The sequence below is a fragment of the Phacochoerus africanus genome, chromosome 1, assembly GCF_016906955.1.
Source record: "Phacochoerus africanus isolate WHEZ1 chromosome 1, ROS_Pafr_v1, whole genome shotgun sequence".
Taxonomy (NCBI): domain Eukaryota; kingdom Metazoa; phylum Chordata; class Mammalia; order Artiodactyla; family Suidae; genus Phacochoerus; species Phacochoerus africanus.
This window is the reverse complement of record NC_062544.1, coordinates 110,772,976-110,794,618: the sequence shown is the minus strand read 5'-3', so window position 1 is coordinate 110,794,618 and position 21,643 is coordinate 110,772,976. Positions and strand designations below refer to the sequence as shown.

Genomic DNA, 21,643 nt, shown 5'->3' with positions numbered 1-21,643 from the left:
CCATCACTGTCAAACAGTTGACACAGAGGAAGACACCTCCCACTCTCATTCCTCTGTAGCCTCCAACCTAAGATTCCCTCACTGTCGGATTGTCCCAAAAGGGCTTAGGAAACAGAGCTCTGGTTTCTTTTGGTGGGTTTGGCCCTGACACCAATGGATTTCTCATGGCCATCCAAATTCACTGTGGCATTCCTTGTTCCGGTCTGCATACTCTGCAGTAGCCTCAAGGTTCCCAAGAAGCATTTAGTGAGGTTACCTCCTGAGGCAGCAGAACTTCTGCAGACAAGCCTGGTTGCTCCACATTTGAGGCTGTCGGATATGCTGTGTGGCTTTCTCCCGGCTAACTTGGTTTGAGGTAAGGAAATTCAAGGACTTTTCCAATTATACAGCAGACCTACTCCCCAAACAAGAGACCACCTCCAGATTGTATTGTCTTTTTTTTCAGATTAGAGCACTTGTGCAAGTTGAGAATACAGTTTCCTATAGTGAGGAGATAGTGGTCCCCACGAAGAACTCAGCCCCCTGCCCCTTGGCTCTTCCCTTCTTCCTAGCAATGGTGCAGAAAGGACCATTCCTAGCAGCCTATCACCAGAAACATCACAGAGCTGATTGCCCTGCAGCTCAGAACCAGGTGTCTGCCCAGCACATAGGCAGAAAAAAGGCCATGCTAGATGTCCCTTTGTCACTGATACAGGACTTGAGTCTGGACTTAATGCTGTATTGTACCCTGTTAAGAGAACGTGTAGTATTGGAGTTCCTGTTGTGGCGCAGCGGACACAAAACCCACTAGGAACTGTGAGGTTGTGGGTTCAATCCCTGGCCTTGCTCAGTGGGTTAAGGATCTGGCATTGCCATGAGCTGTGGTGTAGGTTGCAGAGACGGCTTGGATCCTGTGTTGTTGTGGATGTGGTATTGGCCTGCAGCTGCAGCTCTGATTCAACCCCTAGCCTCGGAAACGCCATATGCCACAGGTGCAGCCCTAAAAAAAAAAAGTGAAAAGCTGCATATTAAAATGAAAGAAGTTGAAATTAAGATCTTAGTTCAAGTCCTAGCCTTACTACTTCATTAGCACAATCTCAGTTTCCATTTGCAGTGTGTAAAATGACCAGTAATATATTAATAGTGTGGTTGTGAAGAATAAGACAGATTAGAGCACTAGGAAAACTAAAAACTCAGAAAACTGTTAATGGTTACTACTGAGGACTTAAACCCAAGAACTGTGCTACTTTCCTGTTGAGACTGTAAAGTATCCCCCCAGCCACGGCAACAGGAGCAGCTATACCCTGCTACAGCAGTCCCCTGGTTTTCCCAGGGGCTTTCTATGCAAATGGTGGCAGGCTGCAGCCATGCAGTGGGCCTGATGCCTTCCTTGGTACTGCCAAACCCAGTGGGAACTTCAGAGGCATGCAGAAGCCATTGCGTCAAAGCATCACTGGTGCCCACATGCACGAGATTTGAATGTAGGGACATAAGCATAAGCTCCAGGTAGAGGTCAATGTCCTTTTCTTTCTCCAGTTCCTATATCCTCTGTCTCCTCTTCTTGAGCCTACCCAGCCCTAGTACCCAGGAAAAAAATAACACATTCATTTAACACTCTGTGGTTACCATTTACACATATATGACACAGGATACTGACTCCCCCAAGGTCACACAAATCTAATGCTGAATCTGACTCCTGCAGTCACACTCCACTGCCTCAATGAGCTTCTGCTTGTGGAGGTATTGCCTAACCAGGTGTGCTGTGCTCAGTTCTGAAACTTCTGGTGAGAGCTGCCAGGAAGTAGCAGATGAAACTCAATGGCAACAGTTGATTTAAAATCCCCAAATGAAGAAAGTGGTAATAGAATCTGTCCCCAGGGAAGGAGAAAAGGTCATTGAGGAAGGTGATACTTCATATTTTATACCTATGCTTGTTTTACTTAATTCAGAAATTGAATTTAAGGTGATGTATTTAGGAGTTCCTGTTGTGGCTCAACAAACGAATCCGATAGGAACCATGAGGTTGTGGGTTTGATCCCCGGCCTCACTCAGTGGGTTAAGGATCTGACATTGCTATGGCATAGGCCGGCAGCTTTAGCTCCAATTCGACCCCTAGCCTGGGAACCTCCATATGCCGCCAGTGCGGCCCTAAAAAGCAAAAAGTGATAAAATAGATATAAATATTTAATAAAATATATCAAAATGAGAAACAAACTGGAATAGGTGTAAGTTTAGCAGAGGGATGGGAAGAGGACCCCCATCCAGACCATTTTTTTGTGAAAAACAGGAGTGGTTGTAATGCTTCAGGTATCAGGACCCATCTGTGAGGCCACCTTCCTACACAGACCAGCCTCAGGAAGGAGGAGGTATGCATGTCCACCAAGAGCCTCCACTCTTGACAACCACTACCCAAGAGTCAAGGAAACAGAGAAGCAGAGCAGGGCAGAGACTTTGATACAAGGCAAAAAAATGAGATGCAGAAAAAAACTACAGGAAACCAGAGATGGTGTGGGAGGGTATATTAGTGCCTCTATTGCAACAAGCAAGTGCAAAGCCCTGCCTGATCCTCTGCTCTCAGAAGGTTGTATTTCTAACTGGTATTTACTATCCCTAGAGGCAATGTCAAGCCATGGGAAGAGCTTCAGCAAGTCAATCCCTTTGCAGGAAGCTCCAGACCCATGGTTCCAAGGTGGGAGTGAGATGGTTGCCTCCTTCCCACTTTGGGGAGCCTCCCTCAGTGCCTGGTGCTGCAAACTCAGGAGTCTTGCAGGCCAGTGGGAGATTACTATAGACAGACAATGAGATCAGGGCATAAGTGTCTAACTACTTGGGTCATGCTGAGGAGGCTTCAGGGAAAGGAGGGAGTTTCCCTGGGTTAAGGAGTTTCTCAGGCAGTCCTGGAGGGGAGAGAATGGCCAGGACGAGCAAACGTCTAGTTCTAGTGAGAGAAACTGACTTAGAACCTAAACAACCCAATCCAGAGACATGTACTAGAGAGATTAGGAGATAGAATATCGATCTTGGTCACATATGTGGCTCCCGAGTGACAGAAATGGCAGCGTCTCTCAAGTATCATACTTGCCACATCTCAGGCAGTGACCTTGAATATCATCATTTGGGTTAATAGATCAAGAGGCAGAGGGTCAGTTAGGTGGGTAGGTAGCGAGGGATGAGTAGTTTCAGACCACACAGTGAGATTTGAGCAGGGCCCACAGACTTTAACGCCTAGTCTGATGTCCCCAAGTCCCTACGCTGCAAAGTAGGCCGCTTGGGATTACCCAGCAACTTGAGATTTGGTGACCCGGGATACATGGGGGTGGGGGGCAATGTATCCAGAGGAGAGAGAAAGGAACTGGGATTAAAGGCCGCCGCTCCTCAGGCTACCTCGAGAAGGAGAGAAGGAAGGCAGGGTAGCCGCGGTTCAAGCAAGGTCTTGACCCCTGCCCCCAGGATGCGTTCCTGCCGGCCTGCCTGTTCGAGGTCTGGGGCTTTGGCTGCAGACGGATTAGGTTTGATCCGATTAGAGTCTGGGAGGTCCACTTCGCCCCCTTGCCTGGCGCTGGCAGAGCCCGCCCCGCCTTCATGAGGACTCGGAGACCTCCTAGAGACCTTCCTCCGCCCCAACATCGGGTTGACATAGAAATCATAGAGGCTTCGTGCGCCCCTGGTTCGGCTCACTGCCACAGTGCGGGCTCGGGCTTCCGCCCCCTGCGGCCCTTCTGAGCCCCGCCTAGAGCCTGCGGGTGTCTGGGCCCCCGCCTCTATGCTCGCCTCGAGGCGGGTGGGTTCCTCGCGGGTGGGGGGCCTTGCCAGCCCTCTACCGGGAGGGGCGGGACCGCGGCCCCGCCCCGCAGGTCTCCAGCCAGTGCACCTGTCGGCTAACGCCGTGCGCGGCTCTGTGCGCCTTCCCCCGCTCTACTCCACGTCCATTTGTCTCCGCGTCCAGAGCCGGGGGTCTGTCTGTCCCCCTGGGCAGGCGGACTGAGCAGGGCCGGCGTCAGAGCTACGTGCGGCGGGGCGGGCGCGGCGGGCGGGGTGGGGGCGGCGCTGAGCGCGGCAGCGGCGGCGCGGGAGGCGGGGAGGCGCGGCGCGCCGGGGACAGCGGCGGACGGCGGCGGCGGCGGCATGCGGCTTCTTGCGCTGTCCATCGGGGGCTGAGACGGCCGCAGCACGGGTGGGAGGCGCGGCGGCCGGCAAGCCGAGGGCGCAGCCAGACAGGCAGACCGCTGTCAGCGGTCGGGGCGCCGCGCCATGGGCCAAGCCGAGGGCGGGGGCCCGGGCCGGGGGCCGCCGCCGCTGCTGCTGCTTTTGGGGGCGACGCTGGTTCTCGCCTCGGGGGCGGTGCCAGGTAGGTACCGACAGCGACTGGGACCCCAGCGGCTCTCGCGCCCCACCCTAGGCCAGGGTCCCACTAGCTTCGGGTACAGGCGGAGTCCGTGAGCTGTGGCAAGGGGGCGGGGCAGCGCCTTGCCTGCAGCGCGAGCGGGGGAAGGAGGGCCCGAAGAGATGGGGTATTTGGGGAGACTGAGTACTGGGGCCGACCTCGACCTGGGTGTGCAGACCGAGCTGTTGGCTGGGGAGGGGGCCTGGTAGGCGGGGCGCGAGGGTGAGACTTCGGGGCGGGACCTGGAGGTGATGTGGAGCTGGAGGGTGCGAGTTCGGGGCGGGGATTGGGTGGGGCGGGGCCCTAAGGGTGAGACTTATGGGCGGAGCCTGAAGGCGGAATGGAGCTTGGAAGGTAAGACTAACGCCTGGGGTTGGAGTTGGGGACCCCCTCGTTAAATTGTGGGTGGTGTCGGGGGCGGGGCCTGAGCGGGGAAACGGTTGGCCGGGTAAGTTCCCTGGCCTCTGGAACGGGCTGGGGGGCGTGGCTTAAATATGGGGCGTGGCCCTGGGAAAGCTTGATTCTGAGGCTTAGGGTTGATGGAGGTCTGAGAGAGCAGCGGCGGCTGTAGGGGCGGGACGCGGCCCAGGGCCCTACCACGAGTGCTGCCCTGACGCCCCGCCCGTCCCTCCCTCCCACAGTGCGCGAGGCCCGCAGCGTCGTCGAGGCAGAGGAGCAGGTGAAGAGCGTTCTGACGTGGGAGCCGCGTGCTAACTACACCGGGGAGAAAGAAGGCCCACCAGCAGCTGGAGAAGATGAGACCTCGCGGACTGCGCCCCATGGCGAGCACGCCGTGGTGAGCCCCCGAATTGGGCCAGAGGAGGCGCTGGAGGCGTCGGCGGCCGTGACAGGAACAGCCTGGCTGGAGACTGACACCCCAGGCTTGAGTGGAGTGACTGCAGAGGCAGGCAGTGGAGACACCCAGGCACTTCCAGCCACGCTCCCGACTCCTGATGAGGCTCTTGGGCAGTTGCCATCCACCGCCACCCCTGAGGCGACAGAGGCCAGCGAACCACCCTCCTCCACCCCTGGCGACAAGCTGAACCTAGGCCCTGAGGTACCCAAGGAGAGCCCCTTGGAGGTTTGGCTGAACCTGGGAGGCAGCACCCCTGACCCTCATGGGCCAGAGCCCACGTACCCCTTTCAGGGCACACTGGAGCCCCACCCAGCGTCAGACATAATTGACATCGACTACTTTGAAGGATTGGATGGTGAGGGCCGTGGTGCAGACCTGGGTAGTTTCCCTGGGTCGCCAGGTGCCTCAGAGCACCACCCTGATCCTGGAGGAGAGACCCCTTCCTGGAGCCTTCTTGACTTATACGATGACTTCACTCCCTTTGATGAATCTGATTTCTACCCTACCACATCCTTCTATGATGACTTGGATGAAGAGGAGGAAGAAGAGGAGGATGACAAGGATGCAGCAGGAGGTGGAGACCTGGAAGATGAAAATGACCTTCTCATGCCCACAGGGAAGCCTGGTCTGGGGCCTGGGACAGGCCAGCCCACCAGTCGGTGGCATGCTGTCCCTCCACAGCATACTCTGGGGATAGTCCCTGGCAGCAGTATTGCCCTCAGGCCCCGCCCAGGAGAGCCAGGCAGGGATCTGACCCCAAGCGAGAATGGCACTGAGTGCCGCAATGGCTTTGTGCGACATAACGGTTCCTGCCGGTCAGTGTGTGACCTCTTTCCAAGTTACTGTCACAATGGCGGCCAGTGCTACCTGGTGGAGAACATAGGGGCTTTCTGCAGGTAAGGGCATAGTGGCAGATGTCCAAGGGCTTGTCAGAGAACTCCTGAAAAGTGCACGGGAGGTAGAAAAGAGGATGTGACAGACACAGCTTCCCAGAGGTTATTAGTTCACAGGAGTCCCAGGTCAAGAGGTGGTCACAGTAAATCTATAGAATTACGTCTTAAATGTACTTCCTGTCACCTCAGAAATAAGATTATGTATTTCCTCTAAGTGTTGTAAGGACTAAGTTTACCAAACCAGTGAACTGTAAAGGGAAGATGAAGGGAGCCCACTAAGGAGTTTGGAAGAGATCTTTGCTGGGTTGGGAATGAGTTCTTGGCAAATTCTGGCTATACTAGCAGAAGGAGTAGGCCCTTAAACATACTGCGAGGAAAGATAACTACTGACCACTCCCTCTGTGCCATGTGTGTGGCAGGAGGAGGGTCCTGTGTCCCTGTGGGGCACATGTGCAGACTGTCACATGAAGTCAGAGTGAGGCCCTTCACATTGGGAGCAGACCCAGAGAGCAGCCACTCAAACAGGTCAAGTCAAGCAGAGTGTTTTCATGGCATAGCAGACGTGGTAGGTTTTCTCAACTTTGGGTAGTAGCTTTTTCCCCTAAAACTGATTGTTGTCTTCCTGGGGATACCAAGCCCAGCATGTTTCAAAAACCCAGAGAGTTTCCTGTAAGAATAAGGACATTGTCTGCAGCCACCATCTCATGCCTCATCAGTAATTACCTGCCCTCATGGTGAGGTACTTAACCTGCTGGAGAGCTCACTGGCTTATTCAGCAAGAAGTCAGAGGTGAAGGTGATGTAGGTGGTTTGCTTTTCTCCCATCCTTTACAGGTCCTAGAAGTGGTGTGGAGCTCTCAGATTCCTCTGGGACTTGTTTCCATTAGTCCTAGAAGGAGCATTTCTGTAATTTGGGTGTCTTTTTAAAGTGTCATTCCCTGAGTTTCTTTTTCATGGTTTTTTTTTTTTGGGGGGGGGGGTGGAGGTATGTGAAGTATTCAAATTTGGTAAATCTTAATGATCTGATAGAAGAATAACACACAGAGTGTGAATGCTGTGCCTTTGGCATTAAAGTTTGGGTTTCAGTTCCTTACTGTAAAGTTATTTCCTGTAAATGACCATGAGATTAGACCATGTAAAAGACCATGACTCTTTTTCTTTTTCTTTTTTTTTTTTTTTTGGCTACCCCGCGGCACATGTATCATAGGCCAGGGATCAGATACCAGCCACAGCTGCCACCCATGCCACAGCTGCAGCAACTCTGGATCCCTTAATCCACTGCCCTGGCCCAGGGGTCAAATTCACATTCTGGCGCTCCAGAGGCACCGCTGATCCTGTTGCACCACAGCAGGAACTCCTAGAGTCACTCTTACAGGATGTGTCTGTGTGTCCACACAGTTCTGATTGGAGTTGTCCACCCATTGCCAAAAAGAAGAACTGTAATCAAGAATTTATGATGGAGTTCCCGTTGTGGCATAGCAGAAATGAATCCGACTAGTATCCATGAGGATGTGGATTTGATCCCTGGCCTCGCTCAGTGTGTTGGGAATCTGGCGATGCCATGAACTGTGGTGTAGGTCACAGACATGGCTTGGATCCTGCTTTGCTGTGGCTGTTGACGTAGGCCGGCAGCTGTGGCTCCAGTTCACCCTCTAGCCTAGGAACTTCCATATGCCGTGGGTGCAGCCCTAATAAGCGAAAAATAAAAAAAGAAAGAAAGACAGAGTTCCTGCTGTGGCTCAGCAGAAACAAATCTGACTAGCATCCATGAGGACACAGGTTTGATCCCTGGCCTTGCTCAGTGGGTTAAGAATCTGGCGTTGCCATGAGCTGTGGTGTAGGCCAGCAGCTATAGCTCTGATTTGACCCCCTAGCCTGGGAACCTCCATATGCCGCAGGTGTGGGCCCTAAAAAGCCAAAAAAAAAAAAAAAGGAAAGAAAGAAATTACAATGAGAAGACCTTGCTGCTTGGTTAAAAGATACCAGAAATATGGGGAAACCCTGTGATTTTGCTCCTCAGATTCTAGTTGAAGGGGAACAACAGTTAAGATTTTAGCTTGAGAGCTATGGAATCTCTGTGCAAAATCATTATCTTTCATCCTGGTGGAGGCCTGAGTTTTCACCTTCAAAGTAGTCTGCCCATCGGAGTGTGAGATTTAGAGCCCTTGCTGCCTCTGGAGAGCTAAACCAGTTCCCAGAACGTCCTGGAGCCCTCAGGGGATTCCCAAGTGAAAGAGTAAATGTGTCCTCACTAAGAGCATTGCTATGCTGCCCATGGATCCTCCAGTGGGGCCTGCCTCAGGAAGGCTTCTCCACAAGCCCATTCCAGCTCCCCTGGTACAGCTTCCATCCCAGGATCACACTGGGCTTCACTAGCGGAGATTCCTCCTTGGCGGGTACACCCAGGGCTGGCCCTGGCTTGGAAACTGTTTTGCATTCCACTCACAGGAGGCTGCTGAGCCCTTGGTTGCAGACTGCAGCATGCCTTTGTCTCTGTCACCCCTACCACTGCAAGGAAATGAGCAGAGCTATAACAGAACTTCTCTAGAGTGGTTGGTTAGAGGGGTCTTCTTTCCCTACCATCCTCCAAAAGATTGCCTCCCATGACTGCAGAGGGGCAATTGGAAAAGAGAAAATTCCCTGCTAGCCACATCTCCCTGCCCTGTTCTAGGTGTGGTGTAGTAATTCTCCCATGCATCATTTCCCTGTTTCTAGACCCCTTTCTCTTGTCTGTCATTCACCCTGAGGTTCATGTCCTCCCTCCTTTGCCTGCCTCTGTATCCTTCCACATCCTTCCTCTTTGAAGCAGCCCGGTTCCCATGGAAACAGCAATGTCATTGGAAGAGTTGGAGCCTGGGAATGTCCCCAAGGGCAGGAGAAAGTCACTCAACAAAAGGACAGAAACCCACCCAGAGGGTTGATTCTCACTATGCTTTCATGACAGTTCTCATGGTAATAGGACAGGAAGCTTTAGGGGCAGCACTTTGGGGGCTGCAGAGATAGGAGAATATACATCTGTCTTTGTGCTTGTCCTTGTCTGTCGCTGCTTTCTTTTTCAGTGTACCACGTGAACTAGATGGGACTGCAGAGCAGTAAGATAGCTTTTCACGTGTAGGGCAGATCCTACTACTTTGTAGCAATAGCTCCTTTTGGCCTTGTTTTTCTTTTATTTTTCACCAGAGTCCAGGGTCGGGGGTTGGGAGGAAGGGTCTGAGAGATTACTATGATTGTTCTCACTGAAGGGGAAGTCCGGGATTCTCCTCCCTCCTTGGTTACTTCACAGTTGTGTGGATGACCAGCTGGCTTAGTTTCTCAGCACCCTGGTTACCTCATTTGTGTCATGGACCTCAGAGCTGGCCGGCCCACTTCATAGTAAAGAGGAGGTGGTTATACAGACGAGGCAAGAATAGCGACCATAAGGTCTGCACAGATGGGGGTACCACAGTTCCTCATAGGAACAGACTGTTGCGGGAAGTCCTGGGGTCAGGAGGCAGAACCTCCCTGTGGCCACAGCTGCCTACCCGTCACCTCAGTCCCACCCTGTTGCCGCTGTAGGTGCAACACACAGGACTACATCTGGCACAAGGGGATGCGCTGCGAGTCCATCATCACTGACTTCCAGGTGATGTGCGTGGCTGTCGGCTCGGCCGCCCTCGTGCTGCTCCTGCTCTTCATGATGACGGTGTTCTTCGCCAAGAAGCTCTATCTGCTCAAGACGGAGAACACCAAGCTGCGGAGGACCAAGTGAGTCTGTGGCAGCCAGCCCCACCCCGTCTAATCTGGGGAGGGGGATGTGAGGGATTCCGGGGCCTGCTCACCATCCCAGGGTGGGTTTTTCATACCAAAGATCACCCACAATGATCCATTCCTACCCAGAATGTGCTGGAATTTCAGCAGAGACTAAGCCCCTGTGGGCTGTCCAACACCATCCCCAGCCCAGGAATGGAGGGTGCTTAGAGTAGGGCAACTCCAAACTCTGCTAAGTTACTGTACTCAGTCCCCACCCCCACCTAACTGTACCTGCTTCCCAGGTCTTTGACAGCCAGTGGCCAATGTGAGGATTTCACTCACAGATCATCGTGGAGTGACTCCAGCTCCCTTAGATCTGCTGTCACTCAGTGCCAGTTCTTCCTCATTGAAAGGGTTTAGCCCTGCAGTGCATTGCTTTTCAAACTTGTCAATCCTTGGAGTTCCCATTGTGGCTTAGTGGTAACAAACCCAACTAGTATCCATGAGGACACAGATTCAGTCCCTGGCCTTGCTCAGTGGGTTAAGGATCTAGTGTTGTCATGAACTGTGATGTAGATCGCAAATGAGGCTCAGATTTGGCATTGCTGTGGCTATGGCGTAGGCTGGCAGCTATAGCTTCAATTCGACCCCTAGCTTAGGAACTTCCATATGCCACAAGTGTGGCCCTAAAAAGCAAAACAAACAAACAAACAGAAGAACTTGTCAACACTTGATCTAGACAGAAATGCAAGGGACTCAAGGATGTCCTCTTTGCCTCTTCTGAGTTGAATGTGGGGGTGGCGGGGCCTGGGCCTCATTTCCTCTGCTATTGACTGTAAGGGCCATATCAGGATAGAGTCTCATTTTAGCCCTTTTCTCAGCAGAGGAGTGACTCCTGTGTACACGTGAGAGTCAGTATGCATTTACCCTTTAAGTCTTGGCCTTGAACAACACTCAGATGTGATCCTGCACACTATAAGAGACTCCCTCTTATTGCTAAGCAAAGTAAAGGACCTTCAGAAGTGTCACGCAATTCACAAAAGGAGGAGACTAGAGTTAGCTTCCTTGGGGACCAAGAGACAATTTATGCAAAACTGCACCCTCCCCCTCCTTCAACCTGTTGTCCCATTAATCCCCGCCCTCTCCCAGAGACTCCCTCCAGAGAATGTGACTGAAGGACTTGCCTTGGGTCCTGGGAAAAGGACAAAACACCATCTGTTGCTCCTTTGCTGGGTAAACTGTGTGATGTGCAGATGGCGGCAGCTCTCTGCAGCCTTTCAGCTAACCGTCGTGGGGCTGCCAGGGCCTCTCCATTGTGCCTGTGCGCTGAGGCAGGGCTGTTTCTGTGCATGTGATTACAAGCCAAGGCCCTGGCTCCTCACGCCAAACCCAGTGTCCATGGGGTCGGGGGGGAGGGGACCACCTATCAGGGCAACTGCTGATGATAATGGGGAGGCCAGGAGCAGCTACCCAGGGAGTGGAGAAGTTAGAGCTGAGGCCAGGACAAGGCCTCCTCCTAGGCCTTCCTCCTGTAACTGGTTATGTGTTTTGCACAAAGCATGGCTCCTGCAACACTTTAGCTCAAAGGCTGCCTCCCCTGTTTCCCTCTGCATACCTTCTTTCTTTCCCAAGCCAGGTTACTGCTCTGAAAATGCTATGTGTACCCAGTGCACTACAGATACTGATGAAGTTTATTGATTCTAAGATTCACATTTTTTTTTTTTTTTGTATAGTAACATTTCTGAAATTGAATTGTGTCTTACAGTCACTGGCATCTTGTAATCCCTGTTGGCCAGATGGCGGTCATGATGTAGTTGTAATTATCTGGCATGCAACAACATGGTCATATCTGTTCGTATCATTGTCAGTTCTTCATCTAAAGTCTAAATGAGCTACTTAAAGCATATAATAAAAACTTTCATTTTTTTTCTCAGTGGTACATCAAATAGTGGCACATCTTATTACAGTCTGTGGCATTAGATGAAATACAGTACTTGACCTATGAAGCTTCTATCAGATTTCCCCATGATCGTTTCACTTATATTTTCCCTTCTCTCTTCTGTCCTAACCAGCAAATTCCGGACCCCATCTGAGCTCCACAACGATAACTTCTCCCTCTCCACCATTGCCGAGGGCTCTCACCCAAACGTAAGGAAACTTTGCAACACTCCCTGTACCTCCTCTCCCCATGCCTGTGCCTTGGCTCACTATGATAATGTTCTCTGTCAGGTAACTTGTGTTCTTCACATCTGCCCTTATGCATGCTTCAGCCCCTGCCCATGTCTCTTGTCCTGCTTCAGAGTGTGGAGCCACTCCTCAGAGCTCTAAGGATCCGGATAGGGCGACCGGTTTGGGTGGTGAAAATGGGAATAAAAGCATGATGGTGTATCACTTCCTTGACAGGCAAAGTTATACAAAGTACAGAAGATCTGTTTATAGATTGATGCATGATTTTTAGCTTCATGTAGGCTTTAGAAGTCTGATTTTTTGTCTATTTTCTATATCAAGGAGAAAGGCTCTGCTTTCATTGCTAGCAAATCTGCTGGTGATTGGAGCAAATGGTAGTTCTTTCGGTTGAGAGGAAAAACTCCTGGGATGGCTGGAAAAACAGTATCTTTGACACTGTTTGAGGACCCTTGAAATGAGCAGGTTTATATACACTGGTTAGGGCCAAGGTGGCTCAAAACACTGGTGGAACCTTAAGTTTAGGGGTAAATCTATTCTTAGGAAGATGGGCTCATAAATATCAATTAAAATCCAGTAAAAGACTAAGCCATTTTCTTTTTTTATTTTATTTTATTTTATTTTTTGTCTTTTTGCCATTTCTTGGGCTGCTCCCGTGGCATATGGAGGTTCCCAGGCTATGGGTTGAATCGGAGCTGTAGCCACCGGCCTACGCCAGAGCCACAGCAACGCAGGATCCGAGCCAAGTCTGCCACCTACACCACAGCTCATGGCAACACCGGATCCTTAACCCACCTAGCAAGGGCAGGGATCGAACCCGCAACCTCATGGTTCCTAGTCGGATTAGTTAACCACTGAGCCATGATGGGAACTCCCCTACTTTTTTTTTAAATTATAGTTGATTTGCAGTGTTCTGTCACTTTCTTCCCTACAACAAAAATGACCTAGTTACACATATATATATACATTCTTTTTCTCATGTTATCCTCCATCATGTTCCATCAAAAGTGACTGGATACAGTTCCCTGTACTACACAGCAAGATCTCATTGCCTATCCACTCCAAACTATTGTTTGCATCTACTAACCCCAAAGTGCCATTCTGTCCCACTCCCTCCCTCTTCCCCTTGGGGAGAACCTCAAGTCTGTTCTCCATGTCCATGAGTTTGTTTCTGTTGTGTAGATAGGTTCATTTGTGCCATATATTAGGTTCCAGATATAAGTGATATCATATGGTATTTGTCTTTCTCTTTCTGACTTCCTTCACTTAGTATGAGAGTCTCTAGTTCCATCCATGTTGCTGCAAATGGCATTATTTTGTTCTTCTTTATGGCTGAATAGTATTCCATTACATACCACATCTTCTTAATACATTCATCTCTCAATGGATATTTAGTTTGTTTTCATGTCTTGGTTATTGTGAATAGTGCTGCAGTGAACATAGGGGTGCATGTATCTTTTTCTTTTTTTTTTTGTCTTTTTGCCTTTTCTAGGGCCGCTCCCATGGCATATGGACGTTCCCAGGCTAGGAGTCTAATTGGAGCTGTAGCCGCCGGCCTACACCACAGCTCAGGGCAATGCCGGATCCTTAACCCACTGAGCAAGGCCAGGGATCAAACCCACAACCTCATGTTCCTAGTCGGATTCATTAACCACTGAGCCACAACGGGAACTCCCATGTATCTTTTTCAATGAAAGTTTTGTCTGGATATATGTCCAGGAGTGGGAGTGCTGGATCATATGGTAGTTCTATATTTAGTTTTCTGAGGTGCCTCCATACTGTTTTCCATAGTTGTTGTACCAATTTACATTCCCACCAACAGTGTGCAGGAAGGTTCCCTTTTCTCTATACCCTCTCTAGTGTTTGTTATTAATGATAGCCATTCTGACCAGTGTGAAGTGGTACCTCACTGTACTTTTGATTTGTATTTCTTTAATAATTAGTGACTTTGAGCATTTTTTCATGTGCCTGTTGGCCATCCATATGTCTTCGTTGGAGAAATGTCTATTCAGTTCTTCTGCCCATTTTTCATTTGGGTTGTTTGGTTTTTTGCTTTTGAGTTGTCAGAGTTGTTTGTATATTTTGGAGATTAAGTCCTTGTCATTGCATTGTTTGCGACTATTTTCTCCCATTCCGTAGGTTGTCTTTTTTTTCTTTTTTTTTTTATGTTTCCTTTTGCTGTACAAAAGCTTGTCAGTTTGATTAGGTCCCATTAGTTTATTTTTGTTTTGTTTTTTTTTTTTACTGTCTTGGGAGACTGACCTAAGAAAACATTTGTATGGTTGGTATCAGAGAATGTTTTGCCTGTATTGTCTTCCAGGAGTTTTATGGTGGGTTGTCTTATGTTTAAGTCTTTAAGCCATTTTGAGTTTATTTTTTTACGTGGTATGAGGGTGTGTTCCAGTTTCATTGATTTACATGCTGCTGTCCAGTTTTCCCAGCACCACTTGCCCATTTTATATTCTTTAAACCATTTTATATTCTTTTTTTTTTTTTTGTCTTTTTGCCATTTCTTGGGCCACTCCCACGGCATATGGAGGTTCCCAGGCTAGGGGTCGAATCAGAGCTGTAGCCGCCAGCCTACACCACAGCTCACAGCAACGCCAGATCATTAACCCACTGAGCAAGGGCAAGGATCAAACTTGCAACCTTGTGGTTCCTAGTCAGATTCGTTAACCACTGCACCACGACAGGAACTCCCCATTTTATATTCTTTAGACCATTTTCTAAAGCCCCTGGCTTACTATGTTGTCTGGACCAGACTAACCAGCTCAAATACTGGGTGCTATCAGAGAGAATTTCAGAAATAAAGCAAAAACCATCCAACTCCCAAATTGTATCATATCCAAACCCAAGAATTATGTACATGACACAGGGTCCATACCTCTAGGTAAATGGAGGGAGTAAAACTAAGACTTTTCCAAAGGAAACAGTGGACTTTAAGAGGAAATTTTGAAGAAGTTCTTTGAAAGAATGGACCATAGACTATGAGAGCTCACAGGGGCCTTAACAGTCTAGGCCAGTGCTGTCCAGTGGAACTTTCTGTGAGACAGAAATATTGAGTATCTGCACTGTTCATTCAAGCAGCCTCCAGCTACCTCTGGCTTCAGAGCCTCAGAATGTGGCTGTTGCTTTCATGTTGGACGGCACAGATTTAGACCACTGTCTTCTTTTTATAGGTGAGGAAATTGTAGCCGTGGAAGGAGAAAGAGAATAATAGTACATGAGACCTTGTTCACCAAACCGCAGAAAAGAAAACTTGGCCTGGTAGAGGAGGAGCAAAGGGGTCAATTTATTTATTTATTTATTTTTTTGGTCTTTTGCTGTTGTTGTTGTTGTTGTTGTTTTGTTGCTATTTCTTGGGCCGCTCCCGCGGCATATGGAGGTTCCCAGGCTAGGGGTCGAATCGGAGCTGTAGCCACTGGCCTACGCCAGAGCCACAGCAACTCAGGATCCGAGCTGAGGCTGCAACCTACACCACAGCTCACGGCAACGCCGGATCGTTAACCCACTGAGCAAGGGCAGGGACCGAACCCGCAACCTCATGGTTCCTAGTCGGATTCGTTAACCACTGCGCCACGACGGGAACTCCAAAGGGGTCAATTTAAATAAAAAGGGAAAGAGGCTAATTTAGGATAATTTTTTAAAGTCTTTGATATAAAGAATAGAGAAAAAACAGTATTTTACGTGATGTGCACCAAGATATTAATTAGTTCAAGATGGGCGTAATAACCAAGGGAACAAGATGTCCTGTAACTTTTGAGATTGATGACCATATTAATCAACCCCCAAGGATATAAGATGGGCCTTCTCTTGGGACACCTCATCTCTCCCTTACCCAGCCCCTTGCAGTGATATGCATTTAGTCATCATTGATGAACTACTAGTGAGTGAATGGTAGCCTGCACAGGATCTTTCAGTTCCACTGTCTGATCTGCGATTTTGTACATGTGGGGCCTGCAATCAGGGTGTTTATTTTCCACGGAGTACAAGGGTCCTTGGCAAAATTTCTGACTCATGCCTTTCTGGCACCCCTGGTGTGCCCACCTTTCCTCTTCACAAAGATGGAAGAGAAGGAGATAGCTCCTCTTAGAGGTCTTGGTTGCATGATCCAGTACAAAGATTCCCAGCTCTTGGCCAACTCAACTTTGTGAAAGCAAGGCATTTGTCCACAAGAGTTGCCACTGACCTTGAATTCAGAATATGGCAAAACAAAAATGGAGTGGAGCAGAGTGGTGAGCCATGGTGAACTCTGCCTGAGAAGGGCCACGGGGTTGTCTGGGCAGACCCCGGGCATCCCGCAGCAAAGCGGTACTCTCTGGCTCCTCTTGGATCTTGAGGGCCATTTCCACCTGGCATCGTTCTCTCACCTTGTGCCCCAGGGGACCTCCTGTCTTCTCTGCCAAAGTGCCAAGCATGTGAGGGAGTGACGCTTTTGTCCAGCAGGTAGATTCTCTACAAACTTCCTATATATTTCCTTCCACCAAACCCAAAAGTCAGGGTTGGTAACAGTTAAGATCTTGTGGGTGTGGACGTTAAGACTGTTGCCACTCTATTATGAAGAGGAGCCCTATCCATCGCTTTGGCCACTGCAATGATTGCTTACGAGTGATGCTAGCAGCAGGCTGAAGTGAGAAAACCTCTCAGCCAATTGGGAGCTGAAATGAGGACTCTGAGTCATGCCTACTCATTGAGTCTCCCCATCCCTCTCCTTTCACCCCTCGGATTTCCTCACTGGTTTCAGTGTCTCCTAAAATTTTGGAGAGTTTTATTTGTCTTAGTAGAGGGTTTTTTTCTTTTACAGAAGTAAAGGAGATTGGGTGGGTCATTTTCCTACCCAGTTCCAATCATCTCTACAAGTGACACTCCGAAAAGATTTCAAACCAAAAGCATCCTGCTGCTTTGAACCTGGTTGGGAAAAGGTCCATGGCTGGTGTCTGAGTCAGGGAGCTTGTCTTTTCCCTGCTGCATGCATGGCCTTGGGCTGCTCTTTGCCCACGTCCCTGGACTTGCCAAAGCTTGTGACTGCTGAGCAGGTGGCTGAGAGTGTATGGGTCTCGTGTAGCTGAGCAGCAGCAGCAGCTAGCCTCAGAGAGGAACTTCAGGAAGGAATAAAAAAGCCCACAGCTCCTCAGCCCCTGCTGTGAGATTTTCTGGGAGGAAGGGTGAGTGTGTAAGAAGCTGGGCACACACTCTCTAGCCATGCAGTGTGAGTGAACCCACCTGAACTCCACAGGCAGACTGCCCAGTCACTGAGAGCCGCCCTCATCTGTGCTGTCAGGGCAGTGTTGTGGCTGTAACTTGGTCCCCCTGAGATTTGATGAATCTTCCAGGATGTCCCTTAGTGCTTCCTACTCCCACCCCAATCCCACCCCATTTAAATCTTTCTTACTTCCCAGTCTCACTTTCTTGCGTGGATGTGGTAAAGCACTGACTGCCTGCCTGCTTCTGACAGTGATTTTTGTGTCTGGACAAGTAGGAGTCCAAGCCTGAAGCCCCAGCTGAATGATGTCCACATGACTGGGGCACAATGCCAGGAAAAGTTCCCAGGACTTAGGCCGGAGGGAGGTCTAGTTCCACCAGTTCAAAGGTAGATGGGCCTGGAGTTCCCATCGTGGCGCAGTGGAAACAAATCCAACTAGTAACCATGAGGTTATGGGTTCGATCCCTGGCTTCCCTCAGTGGATTAAGGATCCGGCATTTCATGAGCTGTGGTGTAGGTCGCAGATGCGGCTCGGATCCCACGTTGCTGTGGCTGTGGCTTTGGCTGGCAGCTATAGCTCTGATTCCACCCCTAGCCTGGGAACCTCCATATGCTGTGGGTGTGGCCCTGAAAAGCAGAAAATAAAAGAAAAGGTAGATGGGCCCTCTGCTGAGGGATTCAGCAACCCTAGGCTGCACAGGATGGAGTTCTAGAGGAAATACTTGGGCTAGAATAGTTCCATCTTGGTCCAGACAGCCCTCACATGTTCTACCTGATGGAGGTGCTTAACTTGTCTAATAGTGTTGCTAGGATACCTGTGTTCCTTATTTTTAGGATCTACTTCTCTGGCCTGTTGGTCCAGAAAGTCTTTTTTTTTTTTTTTTTGTCTTTTTGCTATTTCATTGGGCCGCTCCTGCGGCATATGGAGGTTCCCAGGCTAGGGGTCCAATCGGAGCTGCAGCCACCGGCCTACGCCAGAGCCACAGCAACTCAGGATCCGAGCCGCGTCTGCAACCTACACCACAGCTCATGGCAATGCCAGATCCTTAACTCACTGAGCAAGGGCAGGGACTGAACCCACAACCTCATGGTTCCTAGTCAGATTCATTAACCACTGTGCCACGATGGGAACTCCAGAAAGCAGCTTTCTCATCCATCCAAATCCCACAAGCCCTCAAGAGGCCAGGTTTAATTTGGGTCTCCACCTTCATGGCATCACAGCTCTGACACCCAGGTCTATAAGACTCACTAAATCCCCTTTTCTTCACATTTTGAGAATATCTCTGTGCCCTTGTATGCTGCCAAGGAGTGTGTGACACTGGGCGGGGTGGGGGTGGGGGTCTGTTATCTTGAAAAACATGAAAGTGAGTTCCATCCTTGTAAGAGGAGAGGTGAGCATAGGCCTTGTTTCAAGTTTTGCTGTGCTCCAGAGTCCCTTCTACTCAGGGTTCCATACCCCGTGTCTTCCTCCAAACAGTACAGTTCTGCCTCATCTAACTTCCCCTTCCATAAACCTGTGTGGGCGTGTAGAGATAATACACTTACTTTATCAGACATATTGTTCCATCCCAGCAAATAGGCATTTATGCCATTGAAGAGTTTTTTCTAAACCTCTTCCAGCAGTGATAGAAAACATTGAGTGCCTGAGGATGCAGTGTGCAGCTGCCTTGACTGAAATCTGCCTCAGCACTGGATGAAGTGCATTTCCTCTTGTGCTTGTCTCATGGGAAGTGGGGAACATGTGTTTTGCTGTTGTCTGTAAATCATTCCTCAGGTATTTTGTTTTATTTTTTTTATTTTATTTTTTCTGTTTTTTTGCCATTTCTTGGGCCTCACCCGTGGCATATGGAGGTTCCCAGGCTAGGGGTCCAATCGGAGCCGCAGCCGCCGGCCTACGCCAGAGCCACAGCAACACGGGATCCGAGCTGCGTCTGCGACCTACACCACAACTCACGGCCATGCCGGATCCTTAACCCACTGAGCAAGGCCAGGGATCGAACCCGCAACCTCATGGTTCCTAGTCGGATTTGTTAACCACTGAGCCATGATGGGAACTCTTCCTCAAGTCTTTTAAATTTCTCTGTTTGAGCTGGTTTTCTGGAGAAGTGCTAAATGAGGCTGGAGCAGGGGACACATGACTGATCTTTTTTTTTTTTTTTTTTTTTTTTTGCCATGGGCTACAGGAGCTTAATGGGGGATCTCAGTTCTTGGACCAGCAATTGAACCCCGGCCACCATGGTGAAAGCACCAAATCCTAAACACTAGACCACCAGGGAACTCCTGGCAGTGATTTCTATATGAACAGAACATTTGAACACCCATAACAGCCAATGTAGGCCTGGAGCTTTGTTCTAATTTCCAACCAGATACACTCCTGACCTAGGGCCATTATGGGTCAGACTCAGTAGCACGCAGCATGGACAAGAGCTCACAGTTTTTTGGAGAATGCCCTGTTCCTTAAGCATGATGAGTACCTTGAGTTTTGGAAATGGTTCAAGCAAGAAAAGTCTGAGCTATCTGGTCAGAGAGGGACATTACCCTTCTTGCCACCCATGAGACTGCCTGGGTGGCTACATGACCTCTTTGATCAGCAAAGTTCCAGGCACCTATATTAGCTATTTAGGTCACCAGAGAAAGAATCGAGGCCCACTGATTTTCCCTGGGTAAAATCCCCTCAGGTAGTCCTAAAGGAAAAGAGGGGGGAGTTCCCTGGCGGCCCTTCAGTCAAGGAGTCGGCATTGTCACTGCTATAGTATGAGTTTGATCCCTGTCCCAGGAACTTCGGTATGCTATAGGAATAGCAAAAAAAAAAAAAAAAAAGAGTGGTGTGACAGCAGAAATTGTCTTAAGAGTCTCTGAATGTGGATTTGGAGGACTGTGTGCTGTGTGGGTTTCCTGAAAACCTTTAACAGGCAAATTCAACTCAGGCTCAGGACCTTGTCATAGGGCGGCAGGCAGCACATATGGGTAGGCAGGAGGACACAATACCTGTTGGAGATAGGAAGAAGCTTATGCATCTCTGGCCTTCAGTCAGAGAACGTGTATTTGCTGTGGGGAGAGGGGCCCAGCTTTGCCAGGAACAGCTCTGCATCTGACCACAGTCCTGTTTGTGTCGCACTGAATGCAATGACAAGTCATGTTCCTGATCAAGACTTTTTTGGGAGAGCAGAACTCAACAGGTTGGAGGGCCTTGGAAAGGGGCCAGGCAAGCCGAGCAGAGTTCAACCACAGGTGAGGTTTTAGAGGGACCGGCCAAGTGTCAAAAGGGACAATTTCTCCTCAATCTCTGCCAAAGAGAAAACCTCAGATTGGCCTACATTAGAGGTATTTGTAATCTGATCACCTGTCAAGTTTTCATCTGTATCTGGCCAGTGTTTTTGAGGATGATATTCCTAAAAAGTAGCTGCTAATACATCATTTGGGCTCATTCAAGTCTCAGAGCTCTCTTCCTTTTTTGCAGTCTTGCTTCTTTAAGCAGATGGAAAAGCCTGAGATCATTACTTGATCCCTCTACCTACTATCTCCTTCCCATCCCTCCCTCAAACTTTTTTTTTTTTTCTCTCTCTTCCAGGATGATTCTAGTGCTCCCCACAAAATCCAGGAAGCTCTCAAATCCTGCCTGAAAGAAGAGGAGTCATTTAACATCCAGAACTCCATGTCACCCAAACTAGAGGGTGGCAAAGGTGACCAGGCCGACTTGGAGGTGAACTGTCTTCAGAACAACTTAACCTAAAGCAGAGCAAGAAGAGAGGAAATGGGGGGTGGGAGGGCGGGGGAAGAAGCATTATCTCCTCTTGTACAGAGTCTATTTCTTGTAACCATTTGTTAAACTCCTTTCTTTTTCTGATCTCATGGCATGCTTTGGTGTATTTTGTACAGGAGGGAAAAACACAAAATAAGCCAAGAACCTGAACAGAATTGCATACGTTGGATTGTTTTGTCTGTGCTGTCCATATATTGCTTCTGCTGCTGTGATTTCTAAACCTATGCTGTTATTCAACTGACTTTTTTTTTGTACTTTGACCCACCTTTTTTTGAAATACCAGTAAAAAAGAAAAAAAGTTCTTGAAATAAAACTTTTTAAAAAGCCATTTTCCTGATGTCATTGTGTCTACTTCCTACCTGTTCTTGTCAGTTTGAGTTGAATTCTTGCCTTCATTGAAGATACATACTTACACATACTTGTGGCTGCCATAATGAAATACCACAGACTAGGAGGCTTAAACAACAGACATTTATTTTCTAAGAGTTCCAGGGGCTCAAAGTCCAAGATCAAGGTGCCATCAGAGTTGATTTCTGGGGAGGCCTCTCTTTCTGGCTTGCAAACAGCCACCTTCTTGCTGTGGTCCTCACGTGGCCTTTTCTGTATGCAAATGGAAAGAGAGAGTGAGCTCTCTGGTGTCTCTTCCTCTTTTT

General features: G+C 49.2%; 1 protein-coding gene across 2 annotated transcripts; it reads left to right on the top strand.

Moving 5' to 3' along the window:
- Positions 1 to 4,059: 4,059 nt before the first annotated feature.
- Positions 4,060 to 21,318, top strand: CSPG5 (chondroitin sulfate proteoglycan 5). Of its 2 annotated transcripts, XM_047772917.1 has the most exons (5): positions 4,060 to 4,327; positions 5,005 to 6,115; positions 9,667 to 9,855; positions 11,913 to 11,988; positions 20,799 to 21,318. In XM_047772917.1, exons 1-5 carry the CDS (start codon positions 4,231 to 4,233, stop codon positions 20,958 to 20,960), a joined length of 1,635 nt encoding a protein of 544 aa, XP_047628873.1. In that variant the 5' UTR covers positions 4,060 to 4,230; the 3' UTR covers positions 20,961 to 21,318. The 2 variants fall into 2 exon arrangements, with proteins under 2 accessions (XP_047628873.1, XP_047628882.1); XM_047772926.1 differs by lacking the exon at positions 11,913 to 11,988.
- The last annotated feature ends 325 nt before the right edge of the window (positions 21,319 to 21,643 follow it).